Raw genomic sequence first — 27,065 nt, forward strand, 5'->3', positions numbered from 1 at the left:
TTCTAGACATTTAATGATCTTGTATTTACAACATTAATAATATATACAAACTATGCACATATAAGAAAGCTTTTTGTTAAAAATTAGTTGGAATTTCACAAGAAAAAAGGTCACAATTTCACAAGAAAAACTTGAAATTTTGGCAGTATTATAATAAAAGTCGTCATTTTGCTCAAGCGGTAGAAAATGGATGGATGGATGGCAAGTCAAAATTTTACAAGAAAAACTGAACATTTGTGATGTATTATGATAAAAGTTGGAATTTTACCTAATAACAGGCGCAATTTTACAAGAAAAGCCTAACATTTTGGCAATTTTCTGAAAAGAGGTGTAATTTTACTCAACAAAAGTCACAATTTTATAAGAAAACTTAAAAATGTTGCCAATATAATAATAATCTGAATTTTACTCGGCAAAATTATGACAAAAGTCACAATTTTACTCAAAAAATGTCACTATTTACAAGAACAACAAAAAATGGCAATATTGTGATAAAAGTCAGAATTTTATATGACGAATGTCACCATTTTGCATTAGACATAATTTTACATGAATAAGTAATTTTACGAGAAAATATTGAAATATTACAGAAACAGAAAAATTATGAGAAAGTGTTCCCAATTTTATACGAAAAAAGTTGACACATTGTGAGAAAAAGACTGCTTTTGTTTTATTTTTTTTGGAATGTGTTTTTAATATTCATTATTTACTTCAAGTTATTACAGTATGTCTCTATATACATATTTATTTATTTATTTTTATAAATTTTGGCCAAAGGAGGCGCATTTAAATTTCTTACACACACTTATTACATATGTTGGCCAGAGGGGTAGCACTTCAATTTTTTACACACACTTGTTATTTCATATGTTGACCAGAGGGGGAGCACTTTTAAAACCGACACACAGTCAATTTGAAAAATCCTTCCTTTTTGGGACCACCCTAATTTTGATAGATTTCACCACCAGGGGTGCAGATGAGACATTCTCTATTACATGCAATGGTTTTCCCGTATTGGGACCATATTTTTGGTCCTGACTTGTTCATCTGTCCTCGTATGGAAGGTACTTTTCCTTGTTGATGTCTCAAGAAGGGTAGAAATACAAGAACACGCACACACACACACACACACACACAATTTTCTCACATCAATGACTGCATCATCTTTGTTAACTACAGGCCAATTTAAAAAATTGGACCTAACGCAAGTCAACCAGAGGGAAAAAAAATTATTTAAATGTTGAAGAAAAATGACAGTTGACGTGCAAAATAAATGGGCTGCCAAAGAGAGAGAGGGCGATGGGCATTGAGAAAGCATTTGACAATGTCAGCTGACCCATATAGGACCCAGCCAGATGGTTTGTTGTCTATATTGTGTGTGTGTGTGTGTGTGTGTGTGTGTGTGTGTGTGTGTGTGTGTGTGTGTGTGTGTGTGTGTGTGTGTGTGTGTGTGTGTGTGTGTGTGTGTGTGTGTGTGTGTGTGTGTGTGTGTGTGTGTGTGTGTGTGTAAGACAAGTGCTGTAATGAGGGAACAGGCGAGACATCATGTAAATTAAATATGTCCAATCTCTGGCTGTGCTCTAAATCATCACAATTAAAAATAATGCAACTTTCATTTATATTAGCCTGAAAAAAACATCCATCGCTCTCTCACACACATCTCACCCTAGGCACAAACACACAGCACACGTACACAAGCATGAAAACACCCCCTGACATGCGGGCTTTGACAACCGTGGCTGATGTGCACCGCGAATGCGCATGGTAATAGGCCAATCAAAAATGCAAAACAATTGGCAATTACTGTGAGGAACTAATGGTCATTAGAATTTACAACTAGGTAATGAACTAAAGTCTGCCCATCGCATGCATATTCATAAAGCTATTTGAGCTTTGAAGATTAAAGTAGCGCTTAAAAATTCAAATGAGCGTCCGCAAATTATCTAGAAAAGTCAGTGCTGCTGCTGGTGGCAGTTTGTATGCGTGTGTGTGTGTGTGTGTGTGTGTGTGTGTGTGTGTGTGTGTGTGTGTGTGTGTGTGTGTGTGTGTGTGTGTGTGTGTGTGTGTGTGTGTGTGTGGGTGTGGGTGTGTGTGTGTGTGTGTGAGCGTGTGTGCGCGCATGAGTGTATGTGTTTTGGGGTGTGGGGTGGAGTTTATGGGTGTAAGAAAAAAAGCATTCCTGTGACTGTTATTTGTCATTGTTTATGACATTGTACCAGTTTGTGCATTTTTACAGTACAACTGCAAATACTTTTAAGAACTCATATTAATAATTTTGACAAATTTTAATTTTTACAAATTTTACTGTGAATATAGAGTAGCGTGTTTTTTTCACAATGAAGCAGATGTTAGTGACCACCTAACCTTATAATTAAGTGAATTATTATGCATGTTATGTACAGTATATGTCTGACAATGACTAGGTCAGTTAATATGCGTCATGGAGTGAACATTTGGATTTCAAGATGTGCATTTTCTGCACAGTCAGTTTTAAGAAATGTCTTATCAAGTTAAATCATATGCATATTGTTGATATGTGTGGAAAGCTGCATTGACATGCCAGATTGCGTAAAGTGTGCTCTTGTGAGATCGTACGAATTACACACAAAATATTCAACTCCCATTCATGAATTATAAATAAATAATAAATGTAATGTAAATTAAAAAATTGGGAATATTAAATGTGTTCAGCTATTCAAATGTTTTTTGCTGCAACCTATTTTAAGTTGATAACCTAAAAATAAAATTATTTTATAATGTGGGTAGAACATCAGTGCTATGGCTGCAACGATTGATTATGTTAGTAATCGAGTAATCTATCAAAAAGCTTTTTTGATTAATTGAGTAACATTTTAGAGAAAATAGTTGACAGGGTGCTGAAAAAAATCCATTCACATCTAATTTGCGATTTTCATATTATGCGATTTTTTTTTTTAAGTTTAGGAATACATTTTCAGGGCATCTCCAGTTTACTTGTTTGCAAATATTAAATTGCAGGAATCAGTTTAAATCAAGAATCGTGGTGAACCGAGAATCGATTCTGAATCGTGAGTTTTTGTAAGATTCACATTGCTGTTTGTTGAAATAAATACAAATAAATCTGCTTGCCATAACTTGCGTTCATTTTTTTCAAATAAATGCTAATCATCAACACTGAAATAGCACTTTTAACATGTGTGTATTAGATTTAAAAAAAACAAAAAACTGCGCTGTTCACTGCCACACCACCACTTTCATGTGTGCTCTATTTCAACGGCTGTGCGGAAAATATATTTGCATATTTAAAGTTCCAGATACTCCATGCGGTCCGGATTTTACAAGTTTTTATTCGTTACACTCAAGGATTAATCGAAGGAACAGACTATATAAATCAAAGCTTTTTTCTAATCAATTAATCGTTGCAGCCCTAATCAGTGCAACATTGTACTTTAAAAATGGATCCTATTCCATAAGGCAATCAACACGCTTTTCATTCACTGGAGAGAAGGATGTCAAGTGCAGATTGCAGACACACTGTAACAGATTAGACCCACTCACTCACAACAGGGTGTGTGTGTGTGTGTTATGACGTGTGTGTGCATCATTTATATAGGTCAGTAAATGATCACTCTCTCATAAACGCAAAAACTACCAAAGGATCTCCTGTGTTCCTTGTTCCGTGTTCTTGTATTCAGACGTATCAGTGTATGGCATAATAGCTATACTTAGGAGGCGTTGATAAATGTGTGTGTCGAGTGTGTGTTAAAAACTGGCCTGTAATCCAGTGGCACATATAAATAAACTTTGTAGCGTATAAACAGTTTTATGAAGCCTTCAAGATAATAAGAGAGTAACATGTGCAACCCCTGAGCAGTCTGAGTGTGCGTCTGTATAGAAATAAACACACCCAGTGAGCAGCAAGTGAGCCAAAAACAGACGCTTTCCTCTCTTGCCACGAGGAGTAAATGTTGCATGGACACTGAATTGCTTCGATAAACACAAAAGAATGTGATCAATAAACAATCCGCCCTCATCAGTGCAATGCAGAGTAGTGCTGAAGCCAGGTATGCCACGGTAAATAGTGCCGACTCGGAGATCATGTTGATCTGTTTGCCATCGTTTTATATGTGGGGGGTCTGCTGTGGTCAACCATCTGCGGCCTGTCGTCTTAGGGATCAGCTGTCAATCAAAGAGTGGAGCAACGCAATGTGATAATTTTTGGTCTTTTGTTATTTAACCCAACTCAACGTTGCTGCTATCTGTTTTGTCTATAGCTTTTATTCCCACACATGGGTCAGATTACTTCCTGCCATCGACTTCATCACCTTACTTTAGATCCACATTAAACAGCTCATAATGTCATTCCACTATACAGGATGTAAAGGAACTTCATTTTTCAAATCCACATTTAGCTGTAAAGCACACTGTAACCGAATTAAAATCTTGTTTCAGTACTTTGACGAGGGATGGGAATCAAAAACTGGTTCTTGTTGAGAACCAGCTCCCAGGGCTTTGATTACTGGGAATCTTTTGACAGTTTTGGTAACAATTCCCTTATTGATAACTGTGGGCACGCATGATATCACAAGCACAGCATTAGAATGTTTCATGAGAAAGGAAGCAATGGGGCAACTTTAGAAATTGAGAAAAGACCAGCAGAAACATTAGCAGACACAGCATGTGAAAACGTTGAATGAATGTCGCGGTTTCAATTTCTGAGAGACGGAAGTGAATCACCACCAGCAGCGGCGGCAAAGTCATCACGTCGTCTGCTGATAATACTGCAGGTAACTAACCAACTAACACTGCCTACGGTGAGTCTGAGAGACAGTTTGCACGCCTCCTTCCTGTCTGAGAGGTGTTCTCCACAGCTGGAGACACCGTGATTAGTCAGAAATATCGCGCATGCTTCCTAAAAAGCAAAATAATGGTTAATGTTCATAGTTGATGGTTGACAAATTGCGCAGCGTACTTGACTTACTTGTATTTGTCTTTGACTGACGAAGTTGTTACTTTTGAGTGCTCAGCACTGTACATTTAAAAAATATATATATTTCATTTATATTTGAAAAATATTAAACATTTTACTTAACATTTTTATTTTATTATTATTTTATAGTTATTTTCAAAACAACATATTTTTTTCTGGCACCCCATCAAGGCTGTGGTCTTTCAAGACCTCACTATTGTGTTTGTATACTCGTTTTTTCCCCCCCCGAAACTAAACGTATTTGTGGCTAATCAAATTGTTTGCTATTTTTTTTATCCAAATGAAAATCGATAAGAGAATCGATAAAGAACCGAATCGTTAAGCTAAAAAAATGTAATATCACAAGGCAATAAACTGAGCACCATCAAGGAGTCAAAGATGATGTACAACAGATACCACACACAACACTGAGGAGGCCATGAGCAGCAGTAAGTCATTCCTCTTCACAGTAATAAGGCTTTACCACACCTACCCTCAGCACAGTCTCATTACCCCATTATTATTTTATATTTTTTTTGTTGAATCACCTTTTGTGTCTATTAGCATAAATACCATGTAGTTAAAAGTCATTGCTAAAACTCACTCCTGTTACATTCCGTGTGCTACTCAAAAGAGCCATTTTAGAATAAAAAACATTGTACAAAAATGTTATTAATTTGCCTGAAATGGGCCAGTACATATTTTGAGCATTTTAATGTGTGTAATCAGCTTTTCAGTTGAATCCAATAGAATTGGATGAATTCGGCCATGTTCACTTTTTATTTTAGCAAGTACAGTGGTACCTCAACCCGCAGGTACCTCAACTTACAAGTATCTTGAGATACAAGCTGTGTATCGGCTTGTTTTTATGATTACTTTGTGAGCATAGTTCACATTACGAGCCTCCATGCCGCTAGGGGGAGTAGTATATGTCATCCGGTCTCCTCGCCAGCATTATATTATAGCTACAGATTGACATATATTTGTTCTCCAACCATAGAAATTGTGAAAGTGAGTGTGAAGGACAGGTAGAGAAAAAGAAGCAAATTATATTCTTTGAATTAAAGAAATAAGTACTATCGTGACCAACGGGCAGCCGACTACGCGAGGCAGTTCTAGCCTAGCAATGCTAGTTGGCAGAATCGAAGCAGGAGGGTACAGCTATAAAAAAACAACAACTCTTTTTCACGGAAATATGGAGAATCTACTGATAGTATGTGCGATGGAGAAGCAGTTGGAAGGAGGCACTTGAGCAGCATGTATATCATTAGAATTTTATCGATACTGATACCAATATCGATACCGGTATTTATCGGTACCCTTATCGGTACTATATGTAATTGGTGTAAATAAAGATGTGAAAAAAATTCATTTTTTTATTACAATTTTTGTTAGCACAAGCGGTTGTACACCGCCAACATCATGTAACATCTCATAGCAGGGCAGTTTTTTTTTTAGTTTTTTTTATCAACGCCTGCTTTTTAAGTCTTAAACAACACAACTATGTTTGCAGTGCAAGGTGCCATGATGCAGTTGTTGTCATCAACTTGTGAAGAGCACACACATCCATCACTGTTTCTATTAATTACAATTACACTCAGCTGGAAATAATATTTATGTACGGCATTCATGTGCAGAGTAGACCTTTTACATGATATATCATAAAATATATAACATAAATCAATACAATTGTTGGGTGGGTGTGCATCTTGTAACAATAGGAATTGTTTTTTTTGTTTAAATTGCAGACGGACGTATTTGATTGACGGACCGGAGGCCATATTGAGTGTTGACAGCTACTGATGTATGTGTGTGTGTGTGTGTGTATTATATGAATAAAAAAGACCCAGTGAGCAAGTGTAATGCTCAATAATCCAGTTTGTAGAGTCAAGAGACAGAACGAACTGAAACACATTTCTGCAAGGCGTGTTGGAGTGATGTCAGACAGTGACAAGAGACCTGTCAGGGGATGTGATCTTGCTTTAGAACAACTTTACGGATTATTATATTACTTCAATTATTCACTTTTTTGAGGGAATTAATATTGCCCTGTAGATAACTGGATCGCTACAAGGACTGTTGATAAAGCGCGCTAGCAGTGGTCATGAGTAAAGTGCATTCACTTTAAACTGACGCAGCGTGCATGACTTTAAAGAAACTTTTGAGGGGGAAATATTGTTGTGGTACAAACGTTTGTGGTGTTGCTTCCTTATTTGTTATTATTCAAAGCTGGTTTCAATGTGCAGCAGCGGCAGCTTGTTGACTTCGAGGGACTTTTGTGGAGGAAATATTCTTGTTACAAACGTATGTGTGGTTTTATTCCTTTTTGTGATTACAGTGTGTCCAGAACCTTAACGGTCCTCCTGGACCGACCCAATTAGGAAGCGGTACCAAAAACTACCGGTACCCGGTATACATCCCTACTCTTGAGAAGTCCGTTCTACCAAGTAGACGACCAGCGTTCAAAGCAGCACTTCTCACGAGAGCTCCCCGCACCATAAACCCGTGGTGCGGGCTCAGGGAAGGAGAACTACCGCTGTAGTTCTGGAGTAAAATATTCAACCATCAAAAAGAAACCAACGTCTCTAAAATACAATAAGTATTGAGTATGGGCACTAATAAATTAGTGAAGCAGCTGGTGGTTCTGAAAATTTAAAATATTTCACCTGTGTATTATTTGAGAATATTGTATTGTTTTGCATACAAACTACTGTACCACTATTGCTTGCTTTCAAACAAAAAATCTTATCTTAAATTTTGATTGATCGTTTTAACAGGCATGTTTCATGGTAATATTGTGGTGTTTTGGGAGAACCAAGCATGGAGTAAACTGATTTTAATTAATTTCAATCGGTAGGGCAGCTTTAAAATATGAGTAATCCGAGTTACGAGCTTGGTGTGTTGGCCCTGCGATGAGGTGGCGACTTGTCCAGGGTGTACCCCGCCTTCCGCCCGATTGTAGCTGAGATAGGCTCCAGCGCCCCCCGCGACCCCGAAGGGAATAAGCGGTAGAAAATGGATGGACGAGCTTGGTCATGGAACGCAATGTGCTCGTAGGTTGAGGTACCGCTCTATTTTTATCTGTGTCTAATTGCAGGTATTCTGTCACTTTTTTTTGGTTCACTAACATATTTTGACATAACATTATGGGTGTAGCACCAAAATCTGGGCTCCCGGACACAAGACTCTCCCATCGTCGCGCAACGTCGTTGCATTAATACCTGATATGTTTACATGATTGCATGGATATGATTGACATAAGCTTTTTAAAATCATATTTAAAAAAACTAATTTCGGCATTTCCTTTTTTAAATATGGGATTAACATATCTAAAAGATATCTAAATAACCACCCTAAATATTATTTTTAAAGAATAAAAATGTTGTTGTTTTTACTAAAAACTGCCAACAAATTCAATATAAAGTGGCCAGAATATGAATAATCATATAACCTGAAATTATTCACTTAAACAGTATTTTCTTTACTTTAGAATGGAGAGTAGAGATTTTCTGACACACATAGGATTATCATCAGCGGATAGTATGAATCCTAATAATACTTTATTATTATCATGATTATATTATTATTAGTGCATCTTCTGGGGGTTAAGTCTCCCCTTGTCTCTAAGAAGTAATGACTGCTGTGTTTCTAACTTTAATCGAGGGTCTTTGAACGCACCACATTTATGTGCAAAGAGATGCAAAAATGCAACTTGTATACAACTTTTCTCCACAGATGAAAGAAAGGTAAAAAAAACAATAAATATGTCACCTCATCCTTGTTCCAAGATGCCGGTGCTGTGTGTGAACACTCACAGGTTAGCTTTGACGACGTTATGACGTCTGTGTTGAGTGAAGTGTTTAAAGTAAGGTTGGATTCTATCCAGGTGGAACGGACCATTTTGCATTTTCGATGAGGAGGTGTAGGTAGTCTCAGACATTTCTAATTTGACTGAATCAACCTTGTTATTGGAATTTCACGGCTATATATTTTTTAATATTAACATTAAGGACGTTTTTTTTAACGTACATTTTTGGTTGAAATAAAAAAAAAATCAAACTTTACAAACGCCCAGGCCACCCCCCTTGCTTGGGGACCTTGAGTGCCTCATTCCCACTCACCCTCTCCCCACATTTGGATGCCCCTGCGTATCATCTTATTCTCGTCAACAATATACTGTTTAGAACATGATAGCATAATTTCTGCATTGCAATATTATTGTTAATATTGGTCAAAATCTCCCACGTTTCTGCATAATTTCCATACCCAAACCACACATTTCTGGGATTACAATAAATAACATGAACAGGGCCTAAAAACCACAATGCAATGTGTTGGCCAGACCAGCAAGTTACTGTATGTGCTGTCATTCCACAGCTGATATTTCATGCATCAAGAAAGATATTTACATTTACAACTCATTTTAAATAGTTTGCCTCTTGTCACACTGGAAGATTCAAGTTGAAAAAGGCTACGCTTGAGTCCACTAATAAATCTTACGTTGGAAAAGAACGAAACAGGGTCCACAATGGATTAGTGATGGCAGCCTGTGTGTGAAATCTCTTTGTAGGCTCGCCGCGGCGTGAGTGATGCACACCAGTCACAAGCGAAGGGGTGCAGTTTCAGTCGGCAGTGCTGGATTTACATGAACACAAGGGGGGAGATGAATGCATGAGTCAAAAAAGAAAATGAATAAAAAAAAACAACAACAAAAAAAGCAAGAGGCTGAGGATCTGATATCGAGCAAGAAAATAAAAGGGCCTTGGAGATGAACTAATATGTATTAAGGTGAGTTGCATTAGCATTGACAAAGTGATAATTAGGAAACAATACATCACACACAATTATCATATTAGCGGGCTTGGAATGGGAATAACTCATCACTGCCGTGCTAATGGATGCAATTGATAGTTTGAAGTGGGTCTCAGTACATTTTGGAGTTCATCACTAATAATGTCTGTGCTAATGAGCTAATATTGATAGGGTAGCACAGTTTGTGGGCCGATAACATCATCGGTCAATAGGATGAACAGTTATTTCTTCTGGCTCCATTTCAGCTCATTAACAAACGTTGCTACTGACATGGCCATCGAGGAATGGGTTTATTCTTTATCTTGTAATGAGACACGCAATTGCCAATCGCATTCATAAAACAAAACAAACAAAAAAATCCAAGTTATTAAATTATTAAACAAAGATTTTTATAATCAATTAAACTTGTGCTGGGATGAGAGATGTGGTCATTCACGCACACACACACAGACACACACACACACACACACGCACACACACACGCACACAAGCACATGCACATGCACACGCTAAACTCTCTTTTGAGACATTAGTTATGCTTTTTTTGAATGAAATGCGCCTCAGGGATTATAATCACAATTTTGATCTCAGTCAGGGACTAATAGAATAAATGGACAAGAGAGGGTGCATAATGTGTGTGTGGGGCGGGGGGTGATGGGGAGGTATGCTGTTTTTTGCATCAGTGATCACTGATTTGCTTATACAGTTCTTTCACACAAGTGCATGCACACTCACGCTTACACACACACGCACACACACACACACACACACAAACGCATACACGCGAACGCACGAGAAATGCATCCTCTCCACGGCCGGAGCTCTTTGATATGCAAATAGCGATGGCCTAGCACGAGTCCGGCGGTTTGTGCTCTTCGGAGCGTTGCAGCTGGAGCATCATTGTCGCACTCGGACCACAGATACACACATTTCACAACAAGCAGCCAGGGAGCCATCACATCATGCAGGCGGATCTGGACAACAAAAACATGCGACAACAAAATAGAAATATAAAACTAAGCATCAAGAATAGATCATATTGGCAGGAATTACTGCAGATATGTTTAGGCTGATACTGCTGTTGCACACAAAAACAATAAATCACAATGGATGAATATTTGGACCGTGCAACAGTGATTTAAGACGACGACACATTCTATAACTGCTGAATCGAGCACAAAACGTGCTCTATTTGTAAAGAAGATATATTTGTGTTTAGAGTTCATTTGATGTCTGACTGGCTTCATTTACTGTAAGTGGAAATCAAATATATTAGTCGTGATGCGGCTTGAACACAACAAGTCAGCATGAATAAATAAAAACACACTAAGCGTCCCCCCTCTTCATTGTTTTGTCATTAGGAAGGTTGGGCGGCGCTAATCAAGGCTGAAGCTCCAGCAGGATTTTTTGGTGACATATTTACTTCGCCATGACAGTTTGGGGTCAATTAGGATGAAAGCAACTGGGCAGGAAGGGGAATACTGGCTTTTATCATCAGACTGGATGCGTTTTTTTTTTTTCAAACATGTGGCTGAGATTTGTTGTTTTTCTGCGATGCATCGTCACGCAGACGGCATACATCGCCGCGTTATCCTGTTTTCTTCAGCGGTTTGAGTGCGCCGAGACGTTCCCACACACAACGCTATTGAAGCACACAGATGCCTGCATTATGATGTAAATGTCTCTAATAACTCAGTTGAGCTGGCGAGTGTGTGCGTGTGATTACATATATAGTCACAAGCCTAAAAAAAGAGAAACCCTCTTTCAAGCAGACAGATTTGTCAAGATGCAGAGGAGGTCAAAGGTGAAACGTGCTTTAGGCTGTCAATAATTTTCTTCTTTAGTGGAGCTTCCACACCTTGACTGCTTAATGACTTTCCACACAAACAAACTGGAGCACTTAGGATTTCTGGGAAAGGATAAAATGGTAATGTGTGTATTTTTATTGTGTCTTTTACACGCTCTCTTTCTGCACGCGCTCATTTGCAATAGACAGGCGGCCGCTAAAAACTGCTGCTAATTAAAATGAACATGGAGGAAAGGATGGCAGCGCAGCAAATAATTAGTGGCGTTAGGATGCTTTATATAGGTGACTCTTCCTCTCCGTGTTGTTTGATTGATTCGCGATGCAAAGCGAGGCTTATTCTTCTATTTTACCTTGGAGGTTTGGTGCAAAGCAGGAGAAGAAGACGTTTAAAGGACTTACAGGCTGAATTTAGTTGGGTAAGATGTGGCAATGGAAGAGGGGAAACCACACCAAGCGGACACATCTGCTCAGGCCACATAAGAGAGGCGAGCACACACACACACACACACACACATATTAAAAGAACACACATTCTGCGCGCCCAAACTCAGGAAGAGGCCACACTACTCTCATGTCATAAATACACACACTTATAAGTGCACAAAAAAACGGACACAAAGGGCACAATGTGATTTGTGAGTTCTGCATTAGTCGGAAGACAAGAAATAGGCACTTTGTTCAAGCTGTTGCTCCCAACCCTCATCCTTACAAAAGCAAGACTCAACATGTCTTCTTAGACAACAGTAGTCCCCTTAGAACAGTTCAGTACTCCCTCCTGTCATGTGACGCTACAACACACACACACAAAGAACAGCATATGCTATCGCACAACAACATAAATGTTGTGTTTTCCAATGTAAACTAGACACTCTCAGTAAAAAAGACAAGAACATTTCTCTACTATTTCTTAAGAATGTTCTCTCAAAAGTACAAAGTTGACCTTTAAGAGGCTAAAAGTATACTTTTATATTACCACAAAGGGTAGAAGGTGACAAACGTGTGCCATACACCCTGTATTAAATATATATATATATAATATACATGTATATATGTGTGTGTGTATATATATATATATATATATATATATATATATATATATATATATATATATATATATATATATATATATACACATGTATATGTGTGTGTATGTATATATATATATATATATATATATATATATATATATATATATATATATATATATATATATACTGTATATATGTATATATACTGTATATATATATATATATACAGACACACACATATACATGTGTGTATATATATATGTATATATATATATATATACACACATATATGCATATATATGTACACACATATATAAATATATACATATATACACACATATATATACACACACACATATATATATATATATATATATGTTTATATTTATATATATATATATATATATATATATATATATATGTATATATATATATACACACATATATGCATATATATGTACACACATATATAAATATATACATATATACACACATATATATACACACACACATATATATATATATATATATATATATATATATATATATATATATATATATATATATATATATATATATATATATATATATATATATATATATATATATTTAGAGCCATTATGTATAATAGCCATAATAATGATATGTTCTATGATAATTGCCGTCATTTGTATTTTATCAAGTTGTAGTCATCATTTTTAACATCCTTCAAGATTTGACCTATTTGTATTGAGCTTATATTCTCTTTATTTATGTGTTCAAGAACCCATTTTCATCATGCTGGCACTATCAGGCTATTTAAGAGGGCCTTGCAATGTGAAGCACTTTGGGCTGTTATTCAAATTCTACTTCAACTGCTACTAATTGATGACGTACACAAATGGACTTCAGGGTACAGAAATGTCCCACACAAGGGTACAACCCCGGCGAGAAGCATTACCCTTTTAGGCACTTCTATTTTTGAAAAAGTCTAAGACGTCCTATCATAGTTTGAACAAAAAGTTGTGTGTTCAATAAGGAATTTAGTTCCCTAACCTCATTCACACTCCAAAGTTAAACTACAAACTCCTCAGAGAAGCTGCTTCTCCAATTGCGAGGCACCATGTGCAAAACGCAGAGAGTCGCTGTGCATTATGGGAAGTGTGAAAGCAGTTTTGGTTACCTGGGAGGAGTTCCTGTTTGGGGTAGATTCCCCGAGGGGACGAGAAACGATCGTCATCGTCGTCTGCCAGCGTGGCTTGGATGCCAACTTCCACGGGCCTCCTCCGACCGCGCAGGTGGCTCAAGGCGGGGGACGGGGTCAGGGCCAGGCCCGGGGAGGGGGAGGGGGGCTTGTCCAGCCCTCGGCCCACGGCCAGACAGGGCGGCCCGTGGCAGCGCTTCCTCTTGTGCTCAATGAAGAGCAAGATGTCCGCCAGGGGGAAGGTGGCCTGGCACTGTCCGCAGGTCAGCAGGTCCTGCTCCAGTGAGAGGTGAGGGTTGTGATGACCCGGCCGGGTGAGACGGCCTACGATGGAGCCCGGACGGTGCCCGTTGAGACTGCCGCTCTCCTCCGAGTTCTCCGACAGCTCCTCCGATGAGACGACTGCCGTGGATCGAGCATCGGCTGCTGGCGATGAGGAGGCAGAGAAATAGGAGTGGGAGGATTGAGGAAGAGTGAGCAAAAGGAAGGAAATTAGAAAGCAAATACATCAATACATCTTTCCTTCCTTTTATGTGAACTGAAGCGACCAAAACAACCAAAACTAAACAGATGCTTAGGAAACTTGCAAAATTATAGTTTTAAGGCGGAAATTAAATGTATTAGCCAATGACAGGGAATATTTTGGGCAGAAAAAGTGTAACAAACACGTTCAATGTGTGTTGAGGGTCTTACACTGACTTGTACACCAAGAACCCAAAATGAGTCATTCAACTCAATTCCTCACCCCTTCCATGCTGGATAAACGTAGACTTTTAAGAGGGCTTTTGTCCAACCTGCGGCGGGCAGGGCGTGGAGGGGGGGTTGAGAATGAAAGAATCCTAATTCAGTGTCCTTTTTTTACAGAAGATCTCGCAGTCGAAGGTGAGGAGTGTGACGCCGAGCATGTTTGACCTTCTTTACTCGCCGCCCAATTTCACAATTTAATCAACTTAAAACCTACTGAGGATTCAAAAAATAGATTTTAATTGTCAAAGTCTGGGTTGAATGGTACAGATTTTGTCTGATAAAAGAAGGGATGGGTTGGAGTGCGTAGGAATGCAAGCCTGCGCGCGAGTGTGTGTGTGTGTGTGTGTTCTATGTTATGTGGACTTCACCCCCTCCAGGAATTATCAGTCGAACGCTGCACTCCTGCACACATGTGCGCGCAAACTGGGACATGAAGATAACGTGATAAATTCACCGCCATGACTTCCTTTCACCTCGGTATCATCCTCCACACGGTGTCACCCCCCCCTCAACTATTTGTGATTTAACTTCGGGTCAGCAGCCTCACGCCCGTTACTCAGCGGCGGGAAGGGCTCAGATGGCATCGGTAGACGCACAGGCAGGATGTCATAATAACACAATAAAAACCCTTAGTTGCAGCGTGTTCGAGGATCATGAAGCACTTTTTGTATAAATATTGCATTTCTATGTATAATTTCAGGGACAACAGTAATGTTTATGTCCACATAATAATAGAAGGTATCATGTAATGCCAAAGCATTGGTTACACCTAGAAACAACATATAATGTATATAGTATTACTTAAAATGGATAGTATTGATATTATTAACTAATTTTGTTTTGGACAATTTAAGCTGTACAATATATATATATATATATATATATATATATATATATATATATATATATATATATATATATATATATATATATATATATATATATATATATATATATATATATATACATATATATATAAAAAACAAAATTATATATATATAATTGTAAGCTATTATCACACACTGTTTACCTGCTGATTGACTTTTAAACCATATAAACATAAAATGTGCATGAAGTGATGTATTGTTGTGATATGTGCAATGGTGGGTGCATGGGGGAAGGGGGCGCATGTAAGGAACCCCCTCCCCAGTCCACACACATCACCCATGAGTATGTGGAGGGATGGCAGTGAAAGTGATCAAGTTCAAGCTATGAGCTGCATTCTATGATCATGCTCTGCCGCCTAGCGACAGTTTATCGCCATGGTAACTGTCAGTCAGCACCAACACCCCCACCCCCCGCACCCCACCCCTTAAAAAAAATACATTTTAACACTAACAGCTGCATGGGCGACAGGCAGTCAACAAACCAAAACATAATCAAACACTGAAGCATAAAAATGCGCAAATATATTCATGTTTTTTTTTTTTTAACTACTACTTGTGAGGTTGAAATACAACATGTAATAACTCGCCCTGCAGTTCAATAACAAATTAATTTGCCTCCACGTCATATATTACAATTTAATGCCCATTAAAGGCCATTAAAAATGCGACAAATTACAACTCAGGTGGATTTTTATGTAAATAGCGCCACAATTAATGTTACTTACTTGTTTATGAATGCTGACATTTTGTAGTAAAACAAAATGGAAAGCCACGAGGTTTGAAGGTCTCGACGAGACTGGTGTTTAAAATATAATTTGAAATGTGAACGCTCCACTTTTAATAATAAACAAAAGTCGAGAGAGAGAGAGAGAGAGAGAGAGAGGGGAAAAAAGTGACAAAGTGAAGATTTCTCTAGCACGCGCGGAAGTGCGCGCTCTCTTGCCGGTGAGAGGAACGTCGTGTGCTCGCCTCCTCGGACCGGAGCGACCGGGAGAGCACCGGACGTAAAGGACGTAAAGGACGTAAAGGAAACACAAATGTCGTCCTTTTTGTGGCTCTTATGCAACAAGGCGAACAAACTTACTGTCTTTTTCCCCCCCGTGTCGCACTTTCGGCACACTTTAGTTGACCGCGGGTCCGAGCGGTACATCCCGGTGTCGTCACGCACAACCGAAAAGTGACCGAGAGCAAAAGCATGGATATTATTATTATTTTTTTTTTTTGTGAGGGTACTTACGCGAGAAATCCCGTTTACTTAAGTGCTGAGGTTTGCCTTGCTTGCGGCGAGACATGGTGGCTGGCGGCGGCGCTCAGTGCGGATCACACCGGGGAGAAGAGCCCGGGTTACGCATCGGAAACTCCGGTGGGACAAGAGAATGTCTTCATCCGGTGCCTTCGTCATCCACGGACAACAGCAAAAATAATCATTTTAAGGATGGAAAAATGACAACAACAACAACAACAACAACAAAAAATCACAAATATGGCGAAGAGGCGAAGATGGATCGCGGGATCGCCTTCATGGCTTTTTTGAGAAAGAAGAGCGGAGAAAAGAGAGAGAGTGTGTGAGGATGGAGAGAGAGGAGAGAGGGGAGAGCGATGGAAGAAGAAAAAAAAATGGCAAAAGCCCCCCCTCCGCCCCCCTCCCCCCACTACCACCACCCTTCCCCCACCCCCCCACCCCCGTGCAAGTTCAAGTGCACGGACGTGACGTTCCCGGCGAACTTGAACGTCAGGCGGTGGACGGACACCCGACGCACAAAAAAACATGGGCAGGGCCCAGGCGCCCCAGTGGGAGTGGGAGTGGGAGGAGGGACTCGCAATAACAACACCAATGGACGATCATTGGAGAGGGGAGGGGGCGGGGCTGCACATGAGGAATAGACCCCGTGGAAGCCAATGGACACGAAGATCAGGGGGGCCGGACAAGACACACTTGGAAGGGCGTGTGCGCGTGCGCGCGTGTGAGTGTGTGCGTGTGTGTGTGTGTGTGTGTGTGTGTGTGTGTGTGTGTGTGTGTGTGTGTGTGTGTGTGTGTGTGTGTGTGTGTGCGTGTGTGTGTGTGTGTGTGTGTGTGTGCAGGAGAGAGCGAGAGAGATGTATAATGAAAGCAATATGCAGAGAGAGAGAAAGAGGGGGCGGGGGGACGTGAAACAGGGCAAGAGGAGCCGCGGAGTGGGGCGGGAATGATACTCGTGTACACGCACGCGCGCACACACACACACACGCACACACACGTCTGAGGAGAGTGCGTGTGTTGTGCGCGTCTAAAACACTTGGAAAACTTAAAGAGAGTTATAGGGCGCGTGCGTAATGGCCCAAATACCACCAAAATCGACCGTGCACGCGCTGGGGCACGTCGTTACCACGCGCGTGGGAATGATATCAGCGTGACCAGGTGACACTCTGTAATGTTCATGTTGTATCGCACTTCGCGAAGGAGCGTCGCCGTGCAGGTGAAGATGACGTCACACCATTTATTATACGTCACATTTTTACCCACGCGCGTCGTCACGTGGGCACTTTTTTAAAAGGCGCGTATACGCGTGCGTTTGTGTCCGCGTGTGTTTAAGTGTGCGTGTGTGTGTGCGTGTGCGTGTGCGTGTGCGTGTGTGTGTGTGTGTGGCCCTTTTGACACGAAGTGTCCACGAGTGTGTGTGTGTGAGCAAATCTGGACGGAAGAAGTAGAAGTTGTAGATGTGCCTGCAGGTTGGCGCTGGGACGGGGGGGGGGGGGTGCGCGTGGGCTGTGGGGGTGGGGGGAGAAGGAGGAGGGAGAGTGAAGAAGAGGAGGAAGGAGGAAGAGGAGGGGTAGAGATGGTAAATAGTCATGTAATAAAAGGGGCTTTGCTAATATAAGTCGGCAGCCTTTAAATCGGCAAAGGCGTACTCGTGCTGCGTGGAGCGTGGAAGAGGAACACGCCGCTTTCCGTGCGCGGTGAGAGGACGCGTGGAGGGGAAAAGTGTCTCAGGAGCAGCGAGAAAGAAGAGCGGAGAGAAGGAGAGAAGAAGAGCGGGAGAGCGACCTGCGTGTCGGCGCAGAGGAGGAGGATCCACGCACTGACCGAAGAGGACGCGCCAGTTATTAGGGGGGGAACAAGGGGGGAGGGGGGGGGGGTCGCTGGTGTGGGGAGGCAGGCCATCAGGATGAAGGGGGGGGGGGGGTGATGGTCGAGAGACTGAAGGAGAGAGAGAGAGAGAGAGAGAGAGAGAGAGAGAGTCGCCATGAGGAGGTTCCACGTCAAAGGGGAACAAAATGCATGACCAGTGAGTGAAATATTTTGCAGGTTCAAACTTGCTCGCTTATGACTTGGACGGGACGGGCGGACGCGTGTGCATGTGTGTGCGCGCGCGCGCGTAGATGCAACCACGCGTGTCGCTGCTGCAGGTTGCGCGCGTGAAATCATATTTTTGATCCGAACGTGCGTGCGTGATCTTCCTATATAGTGTTTGATGCTCCACGGCTGAATACACACATCGTGTTTGTCCTCGTTTTTTTACTGCTTTTACGTAAACACTTTCATTTGTTCTTTATAATGATTTTGAAAAGAAGTGCTTCTACTTTCTAACAATAATGACTTATAGATGAGGTGGCGACTTGTCCAGGGTGCAGCCCACCTTCCGCCCCTGTGCAGCTGGGATAGGCTTCAGTACCCCCACACCCCCACCCCCGCGACCCCGAAAGGGACAAGCGGTAGGAAATGGAGATGGATGTGTGTGTGTGTGTGTGTGTGTGCGTGTGTGTGTGTGTGTGTGTGTGTGTGTTCGTGCGTGCGTGCGTATAAATACACAACTCTTCCTCAGCAGTCCTATAGTGTGAACGTGATTACAACAATGTTATAGTACATTGCCAGTGAATGATTGCGTCACTTTCACAGTAGCATGTACAGTAAAGTACAGTACAGTTAAATGCTTACAGTCATTTGTTGAAGGGTTACAGTAAATGTTGATTGCTGTGTGTTAATACAGTTAAATGCTACGGAATCCTGGCCAATTTATTTACAGTGCAAAACGTCCTCGCCCTTAAAGAGGTCTGAGTGTGTTTGTCATGTAAACATTAATTGGTTCCCGCTTATAGGAGCATCACGTCACACTGCCCACGTCACTCTCTCTCTCTCTCTCTATGCACCCTCTCCACAACATCTACAAAGACTTTTCTATTGTTTTTTTCTCTCCCTTACTCCTGCACACACACACACACACACACACCCACACACACACACACACACACACACACACACACACACACACACACACGTCTCTCCAAGCAGGGCGTGCGCGCTGCATGAGGTGTCTATACGGACTCTGGCAGCGCGCGTGGCCGACCATAAATTAGACTATGCAATACTGAGGTGCACGGCGCGCACGCATACCGGCGCGTGCGTGTGCGTGTGCGTGTGTGTGTGTGCGGCGAGACCGGCGACTGTCACAAGCGCGCCTTCCTCTGCATGCACCACAGCTCCAGGGAAAAGCGCGTAACCGGGGGCGCATTTCAATATATGGAAATGACCGCGGGGGCCCCTCATATAAATCAGCTCCTAGGCGCCCCAGCCCCCATTCTTCACACCTTCATTTCTCTTTCGTGCTCTCTCGGGTCGCTGCTTAGATTGTTTTTAAATCCACCCCCCCCCCCCTCTACCCCCCACGCCACCACCCCAAAAACCACGTGCGTACGAGTGCGCGCTTTTAGAAAAAGAGCGTCATAGTGAACATAGACTGAAAATATACATTTTATTTATGGTCCAAACGTACTTTTTTCCAGTTTTTTTGTTTTTTTTTAATAATTAATCTTCACGAAGAGACTCCACACTGTCAAAAATGTTTTGCTTCCAAAAACTGCTCAAGCAAAATAACATTTCCAACACTTTCAGGTGTCGTCTTAATTTCTAATGCGGAGCTTCAAAATCCCCGTCACGCAAAGTCTTGGGCTTTGAGCTGAGGAATTTCCATGTGCACGATCCCAACACACTCGCAGACATAAATCTCCTCTCTTCCGCGCACGCACACGCACACGCGCGCGCGCCACTGTCAATTTCCCCAGCCCGTCCTAAAAGATTTACAAAAAAAAAAAAACGGGAGCAGACTGGATTCTCACCGGCGACTATTATCACGTCGCGGGATGTGCGCGCACGTCGGCGCGTCTGCCGGCTGGTATTAGATGAAATAAGGCAGGATTACGCAGCTATACAGCAAATTACCTAGACCCCCACCCCCTGCATCACTCACACACTCACACACACACACACACACACACACACACACACACACACACACACACACACACACACACACACACACACACACACTGACAGACACAATGCAAATCGCTTGAAATGATGATAAAACCTCCTAAAAAGTGAGGCGCACAATTAAAAATGCCAGCGAGCATCACCCCCTAAAAGTAGCTGAGAAGGGCCCAGCTCTGCTTATTAAGCCCACATCAGCGCCATCCATCTGCCGCTAATGCACCGGCACGTTTATGGCCGCCGTTAGTTAAGTCGTTGTTAATTTTACACTAACTGGTTGTTATGAAGATGAATGACGAGGGTGGATGGTGGTACACTTGGGACCTCGGTGTTGCAAGTATAGGAGCCCAGCACTGCAGCCTACACTCGCCATAGAGATCCATAAAGTGCTGCTCTGAAGGGACATCATATAACTTAAGTAAAGTGTGCATATCTCACCCTTTTGCAAAGTATTTCGTTTTTCCAGTCTTTAAAAAAAATGTTTTCAACTGAACTGGATGATGATGGTTAAAAGCGTTGGTAATAATGGTCAGTGAAAATATGTTTTGAGGTGGCTAATATACAGTAGCAGCTCCAAACACGGAGTCGGTTGCCCTCTAGCGGCCAGATGCCGCAAGTGTAAGAAGTGGGCTCTAATGAGAGCTGCGGGCCCGCGCAGCATCAACCGGACATCCACAATATTTGAATTACAATATTTTTCACGAAAAATGTTGTTTTTTTATCACAATATTTTCTAAGAAAAAATATTTAAATTGTGTCTCTCTTTTTTTTTTTACATGGACAGACTGTATTGAAATCTAACCGGATTGAATTGATGTAAATGAAAAATATTGTTTAAAAGTGAAAACAGATTAAACATGTTTTGTAGTAAAACTATAGTTAATTTTTTTTTCCATTGGAGAGAATCATGTTATAATTAAACGGGATTTGTAAATAAAAAATGTTAGACTTAGACTTAGACAAAGTTTAATGGAAATTGTTCCACACAGTAGCTTAGTTACAAAGGATGGAAAGTGTAAGGATGGAAAGGACAATGCAGGTATAAAATAGACTACAAATGTACCGTAGTAGCAATATAAAATATAACATATGTGTAATATTTACATAATATATGTACAGTATATGATATATACTGATATATTATATTATATGTTTATGTCATATATACAATATATAACAATTACCATGTACAATATTACAGTATATGTAACAGCAGCATAAAATAGAGTGTAGATCCAGCAGAAAATGTTTTAAAAATAAGTGCTTTTTTTAAATGTATATTTTTTTCCAACAGTTAATGCCCGTCCATAATAAGGTTATTTTTATTAGTTTCTCCAATATATTTTTAATACATTTTGTAAAGAAAAAAAGAAGCAATTTCTACATGCTAAATAGGAGAATGCATTCCTTCAGAAATATGACGATCATTATTATGAGAAAGGAATAAATCCCCAAGATTAGATATCCAAATGTGGCTTGTATGTGTTCCACCTTAGGAGGACTGAGCACGTCGCACACCTCCCACATCCCGGTGATAAATCATGTATTTTTAATGAATATCAATACAAGAACTCTGGGCTCCCTAATTAGATTAAGCGGCGGTGCGCGGTAATGACGGCTGTATCACGGCCGCCACTTTCTAATGGGCTCTGAAGCAAACTAGGGGGCCTCTCAGAGCATTAACACCGAGGGGGGAAATAACAAATCTAATCTGACATGACACCCTTCTGTTTCAGTCTGCCTCTTAACCAGAAAGCCTCCATTACTGGCAAAGTCCCTGCGTCTAATGCCATCTGACTCCTCGACTTGTGTGTTCATAGTGCGTCTCTGGAGACCCGGGAGGACATATTATTATCATAATTGAGCAATTATAGGTTACACTCTGCATGTTTGTTTACACATGCTCCGTCCCTGTTCCACGACAGCCGCGCCATCCTTCTTTTTCATAGGCTCGTACACGCGTGGAAAAAAAAAAACCCCGGCCGTTAAACACGTCAAGAAAGGACAAATAAAACCACGGAAACTAAGTGAAATAAAAAGGCGTGCGCAAACTTGTTTGAGGGAAAATATGTTTTCATGATAATAAAAAAGCACTTCTTCATGCACCGAATATAGCAATTGATTATTGTACCTATAAAAGTGTTCTGCAAAATTAACAAGTATTATCTTTAATAGTTTTCACAAGACACAAATACATCATTTATTATATTATAATATATATTATATTATTGTCACAAAGCAGATGTGTCCTTTCATGTGCGACATTCATTAAAAGTCCTGGCATGATAGCTTTCATACTAATAATGATAATAATAATAATAATAATAATAATACAGCGGATTTATATTTGACTGGTTATTCAATACATGGATAACACGTGACATAAAAAACGGTTCACTTTCTTCAATAATCCCAAATCATATATAACATAGGATTTAATCAATGTATTGTCCAATTGACGTGCGGGACTTGACCTAATAAAAACATTCCTTTAAATTGTTTTCTCACTCTCCTTTTTTGAACCAAGAGTGTCAAATTAGAGTGACGAGCCCACGCAAACAATGCAGTGGATCCACTGTGTACTTCAGGGACCGATCGGAGATCGTAGTACCGAAGAATATTACACACAGGACTGATGAAGACACTGCTGTAAAACTCTAATGTGCACGGACTTTCATTGCAGTGGCTGGTAGACTTCTCTTTCTGTTGAACATTTCATCCAAATGACATCATTTCGATGTATGTATATTTTTTTTAAATGATTGTACCTTTTATGTTTACTAACATGCATGCTAGTGCATATAACAGGGGTCGGGAACCCCATCCATCCATTTTCTACTGCTTGTCCCTTTTGGGGACGCGGGGGTCGCTGGAGCCATGAAAGCCAAATATTTTCAAATGTATTTCCGTGAGAGCCATATAATATTTTTAACACTGAATACAACTAAATGTGTGCATTTTTAAGTAAGACCAACATTTTTAGAGTATAATAAGTCTCTTATTCTTTTTAATAACATTGTTGTTATCAAGCTAACCAATAATAAATAAAATACGGTAAGGCTTTAGTAATGGGAACATATATTCACCATTAATTAGTTGCTATTTAACATGCAAATTAGTAACATATTGGTTCTTTATTAGTCATTATTAAGTACTTATTAATGCCTTATTCTGCATGGCCTTATTATACAAACCCCGTTTCCATATGAGTTGGGAAATTGTGTTAGATGTAAATATAAACGGAATACAATGATTTGCAAATCATTTTCAACCCATATTCAGTTGAATATGCTACAAAGACAACATATTTGATGTTCAAACTGATAAAAAAAAAAAAAATTCTGCAAAAAATCATTAACTTTAGAATTTGATGCCAGCAACACGTGACAAAGAAGTTGGAAAGGTGGCAATAAATACTGATAAAGTTGAGGAATGCTCATCAAACATTTATTTGGAACATCCCACAGGTGAACAGGCAAATTGGGAACAGGTGGGTGCCATGATTGGGTATAAAAGTAGATTCCATGAAATGCTCAGTCATTCACAAACAAGGATGGGGCGAGGGTCACCACTTTGTCAACAAATGTGTGAGCAAATTGTTGCACAGTTTAAGAAAAAACTTTTTTCAACCAGCTACTGCAAGGAATTTAGGGATTTCACCATCTACGGTCCGTAATATCATCAAAGGGTTCAGAGAATCTGGAGAAATCACTGCACGTAAGCAGCTAAACCCGTGACCTTCGATCCCTCAGGCTGTACTGCATCAACAAGCGACATCAGTGTGTAAAGGATATCCCCACATGGGCTCAGGAACACTTCAGAAACCCACTGTCAGTAACTACAGTTGGTCGCTACATCTGTAAGTGCAAGTTAAAACTCTCCTATGCAAGGCGAAAACCGTTTATCAACAACACCCAGAAACGCCGTCGGCTTCGCTGGGCCTTAGCTCATCTAAGATGGACTGATACAAAGTGGAAAAGTGTTCTGTGGTCTGACAAGTCCACATTTCAAATTGTTTTTGGAAACTGTGGACGTCGTGTCCTTTGGACCAACGAGGAAAAGAACCATCCAGATTGTTATAGGCGCAAAGTATAAAAGCCAGCATCTGTGATGGTATGGGGGTGTATTAGTGCCCAATACATGGGTAACTTACACATCTGTGAAGGCGCCATTAATGCTGAAAGGTACATACAGGTTTTGGAGCAACATATGTTGCCATCCAAGCAACGTTACCATGGACGCCCCTGCTTATTTCAGCAAGACAATGCCAAGCCACGTGTTACATCAACGTGGCTTCATAGTAAAAGAGTGCGGGTACTAGACTGGCCTGCCTGTAGTCCAGACCTGTCTCCCATTGAAAATGTGTGGCGCATTATGAAGCCTAAAATACCACAACGGAGACCCCCGGACTGTTGAACAACTTAAGCTGTACATCAAGCAAGAATGGGAAATAATTCCACCTGAGAAGCTTAACAAATGTGTCTCCTCAGTTCCGAAACGTTTACTGAGTGTTGTTAAAAGGAAATGCCATGTAACACAGTGGTGAACATGCCCTTTCCCAACTACTTTGGCACGTGTTGCAGCCATGAAATGCTAAGTTAATTATTATTTGAAAAAAAAAAAAAAGTTTATGAGTTTGAACATCAAATATCTTGTCTTTGTAGTGCATTCAACTGAATATGGGTTGAAAATGATTTGCAAATCATTGTATTCCGTTTATATTTACATCTAACACAATTTCCCAACTCATATGGAAACTTTGATTGATTGAGACTTTTATTAGTAGGTTGCACAGTGAAGTACATATTCCGTACAATTGACCACTAAATGGTAACACCCGAATAAGTTTTTCAACTTGTTTAAGTCGGGGTCCACTTAAATTGATTCATGATACAGATATATACTATCATATATACTATCATCATAATACAGTCATGACACAAGATAATCACATTGAATTATTTACATTATTTACAATCAGGGGTGTGGAGGGGGGGGGGGGGGGGGTTGTACAACCAGTAAGCCATTAACTAAGAGTCTTCCCTCAATAACCTCAGAATTATTGCTTATTAGTACCAAGTAAGGACGTTGTTGTATATGATTCTCCCTTTAATACCACTTAATGAATATGGTCTGTTCTTACATAACAAAACACAAAACTACAATAACCCTAACCCTAACCCTAACCCTTAAGACTTTGTTACTTATATAAAAATGGTACACATTACCTCCCTGCTTGGCACTCAGCATCAAGGGTTGGAATTGGGGGTTAAATCACCAAAAATGAGTCTCGGGCGCGGCCACCGCTGCTGCTCACTGCTCCCCTCACCTCCCAGGGGGTGATCAAGGGTGATGGGTCAAATGCAGAGAATAATTTCGCCACACCTTTGTGTGTGTGTGACAATCATTGGTACTTTAACTTTAACAATATGTTCCCCTAGTGTCCAAATAACTCTAAATTAAGTCTTTGTTACTTGGAATATGTTCCCCATACCAAAGTGTTACCTAAAAAACTTCTTACCATTAATGCCACTTCTTCAACAAGTGTGGTAGAAAAGGGATGGATGGATTAAAATGCATGAGAATGTTTTATATTTTGAACATTATGTTTAACACTGTGATTACCAGCAGAATTATTCATTACTTATCATGTTAAGCAATGTCAGACAAGATTTACCTGAGAGCCAGATGCAGTCATCAAAGGAGCCACATCTGGCTCAAGAACCATAGGTTCCCTACCCCTGCCTGTCGAAATGTTCTCCAAGACAACAGTTTTAATGTGTTCTGTGATGGTGGAACACATTCTCGTGTGTAAAATAGTCATATTTCAAGTAAAATAGTGTGAAAATAATATGTGGGTTTTGTTAGCCAGTACTGAAAATGTCATTTTCTTCTACTTTTTAAATGCAATGACAATAAAGTTACATTCCATCCAAACATTGATAACAGCTGGAGATCACATTTTTGTCTCTCAATATTTTTTGTGATTAAAATCCGGCTTTATTTAGTGACACACAAATGTAATATTAAAATACCGTATTTTTCGCACTATAAGGCGCCAATTTCGTCAAAAGCTGAAGTGCACCTCATAATCCGGTGCGCCTTATATATGGACCCAATATTGAGCCACAACAAACCTAAACTTCATTTTCATAAAGTTTAGGTCTCGCAACTACGGTAAGCAGCCGCCAACTTCTTTTTCCCCCGTAGAAGAAGAAGCGCTTCTTCTTCTACGGTAAGCAGCCGCCAACTTCATTTTCCCCCAGTCATATATCCCATCATGCACCGCGCGCTTCTTCTTCTTCTACGGGGGCGGCTGCTTACCGTAGAAGAAGAACTTCGCGAGGCGTGCCGTTTTGATTTCCATTTGTTTGTTTATGTGAAGACCCCAAAATGGCTCCTATTAAG

General features: G+C 40.3%; 1 protein-coding gene across 2 annotated transcripts in view; it reads right to left on the minus strand.

The window, feature by feature from the left end:
* Positions 1–16,932, minus strand: part of LOC133657482 (B-cell lymphoma/leukemia 11A-like) — an 86,546-nt gene extending 69,614 nt beyond the window's left edge. The window contains exons 1-2 of one of the 2 annotated variants that reach the window (XM_062058847.1): positions 16,650–16,932; positions 13,758–14,201 (exon numbers count right to left, since the gene is read on the minus strand). In XM_062058847.1, coding sequence (XP_061914831.1) covers positions 13,758–14,201; positions 16,650–16,704 — 499 coding nt within the window. In that variant the 5' untranslated portion in view covers positions 16,705–16,932. Of the gene's footprint in view, positions 1–13,757; positions 14,205–16,649 lie in introns of both variants that reach the window. The other variant, XM_062058845.1, reaches the window with a different exon arrangement.
* Between the last annotated feature and the right edge of the window lie 10,133 nt (positions 16,933–27,065).

This window comes from Entelurus aequoreus, linkage group LG09, assembly GCF_033978785.1.
Source record: "Entelurus aequoreus isolate RoL-2023_Sb linkage group LG09, RoL_Eaeq_v1.1, whole genome shotgun sequence".
NCBI classification, from domain to species: Eukaryota; Metazoa; Chordata; class Actinopteri; order Syngnathiformes; family Syngnathidae; genus Entelurus; species Entelurus aequoreus.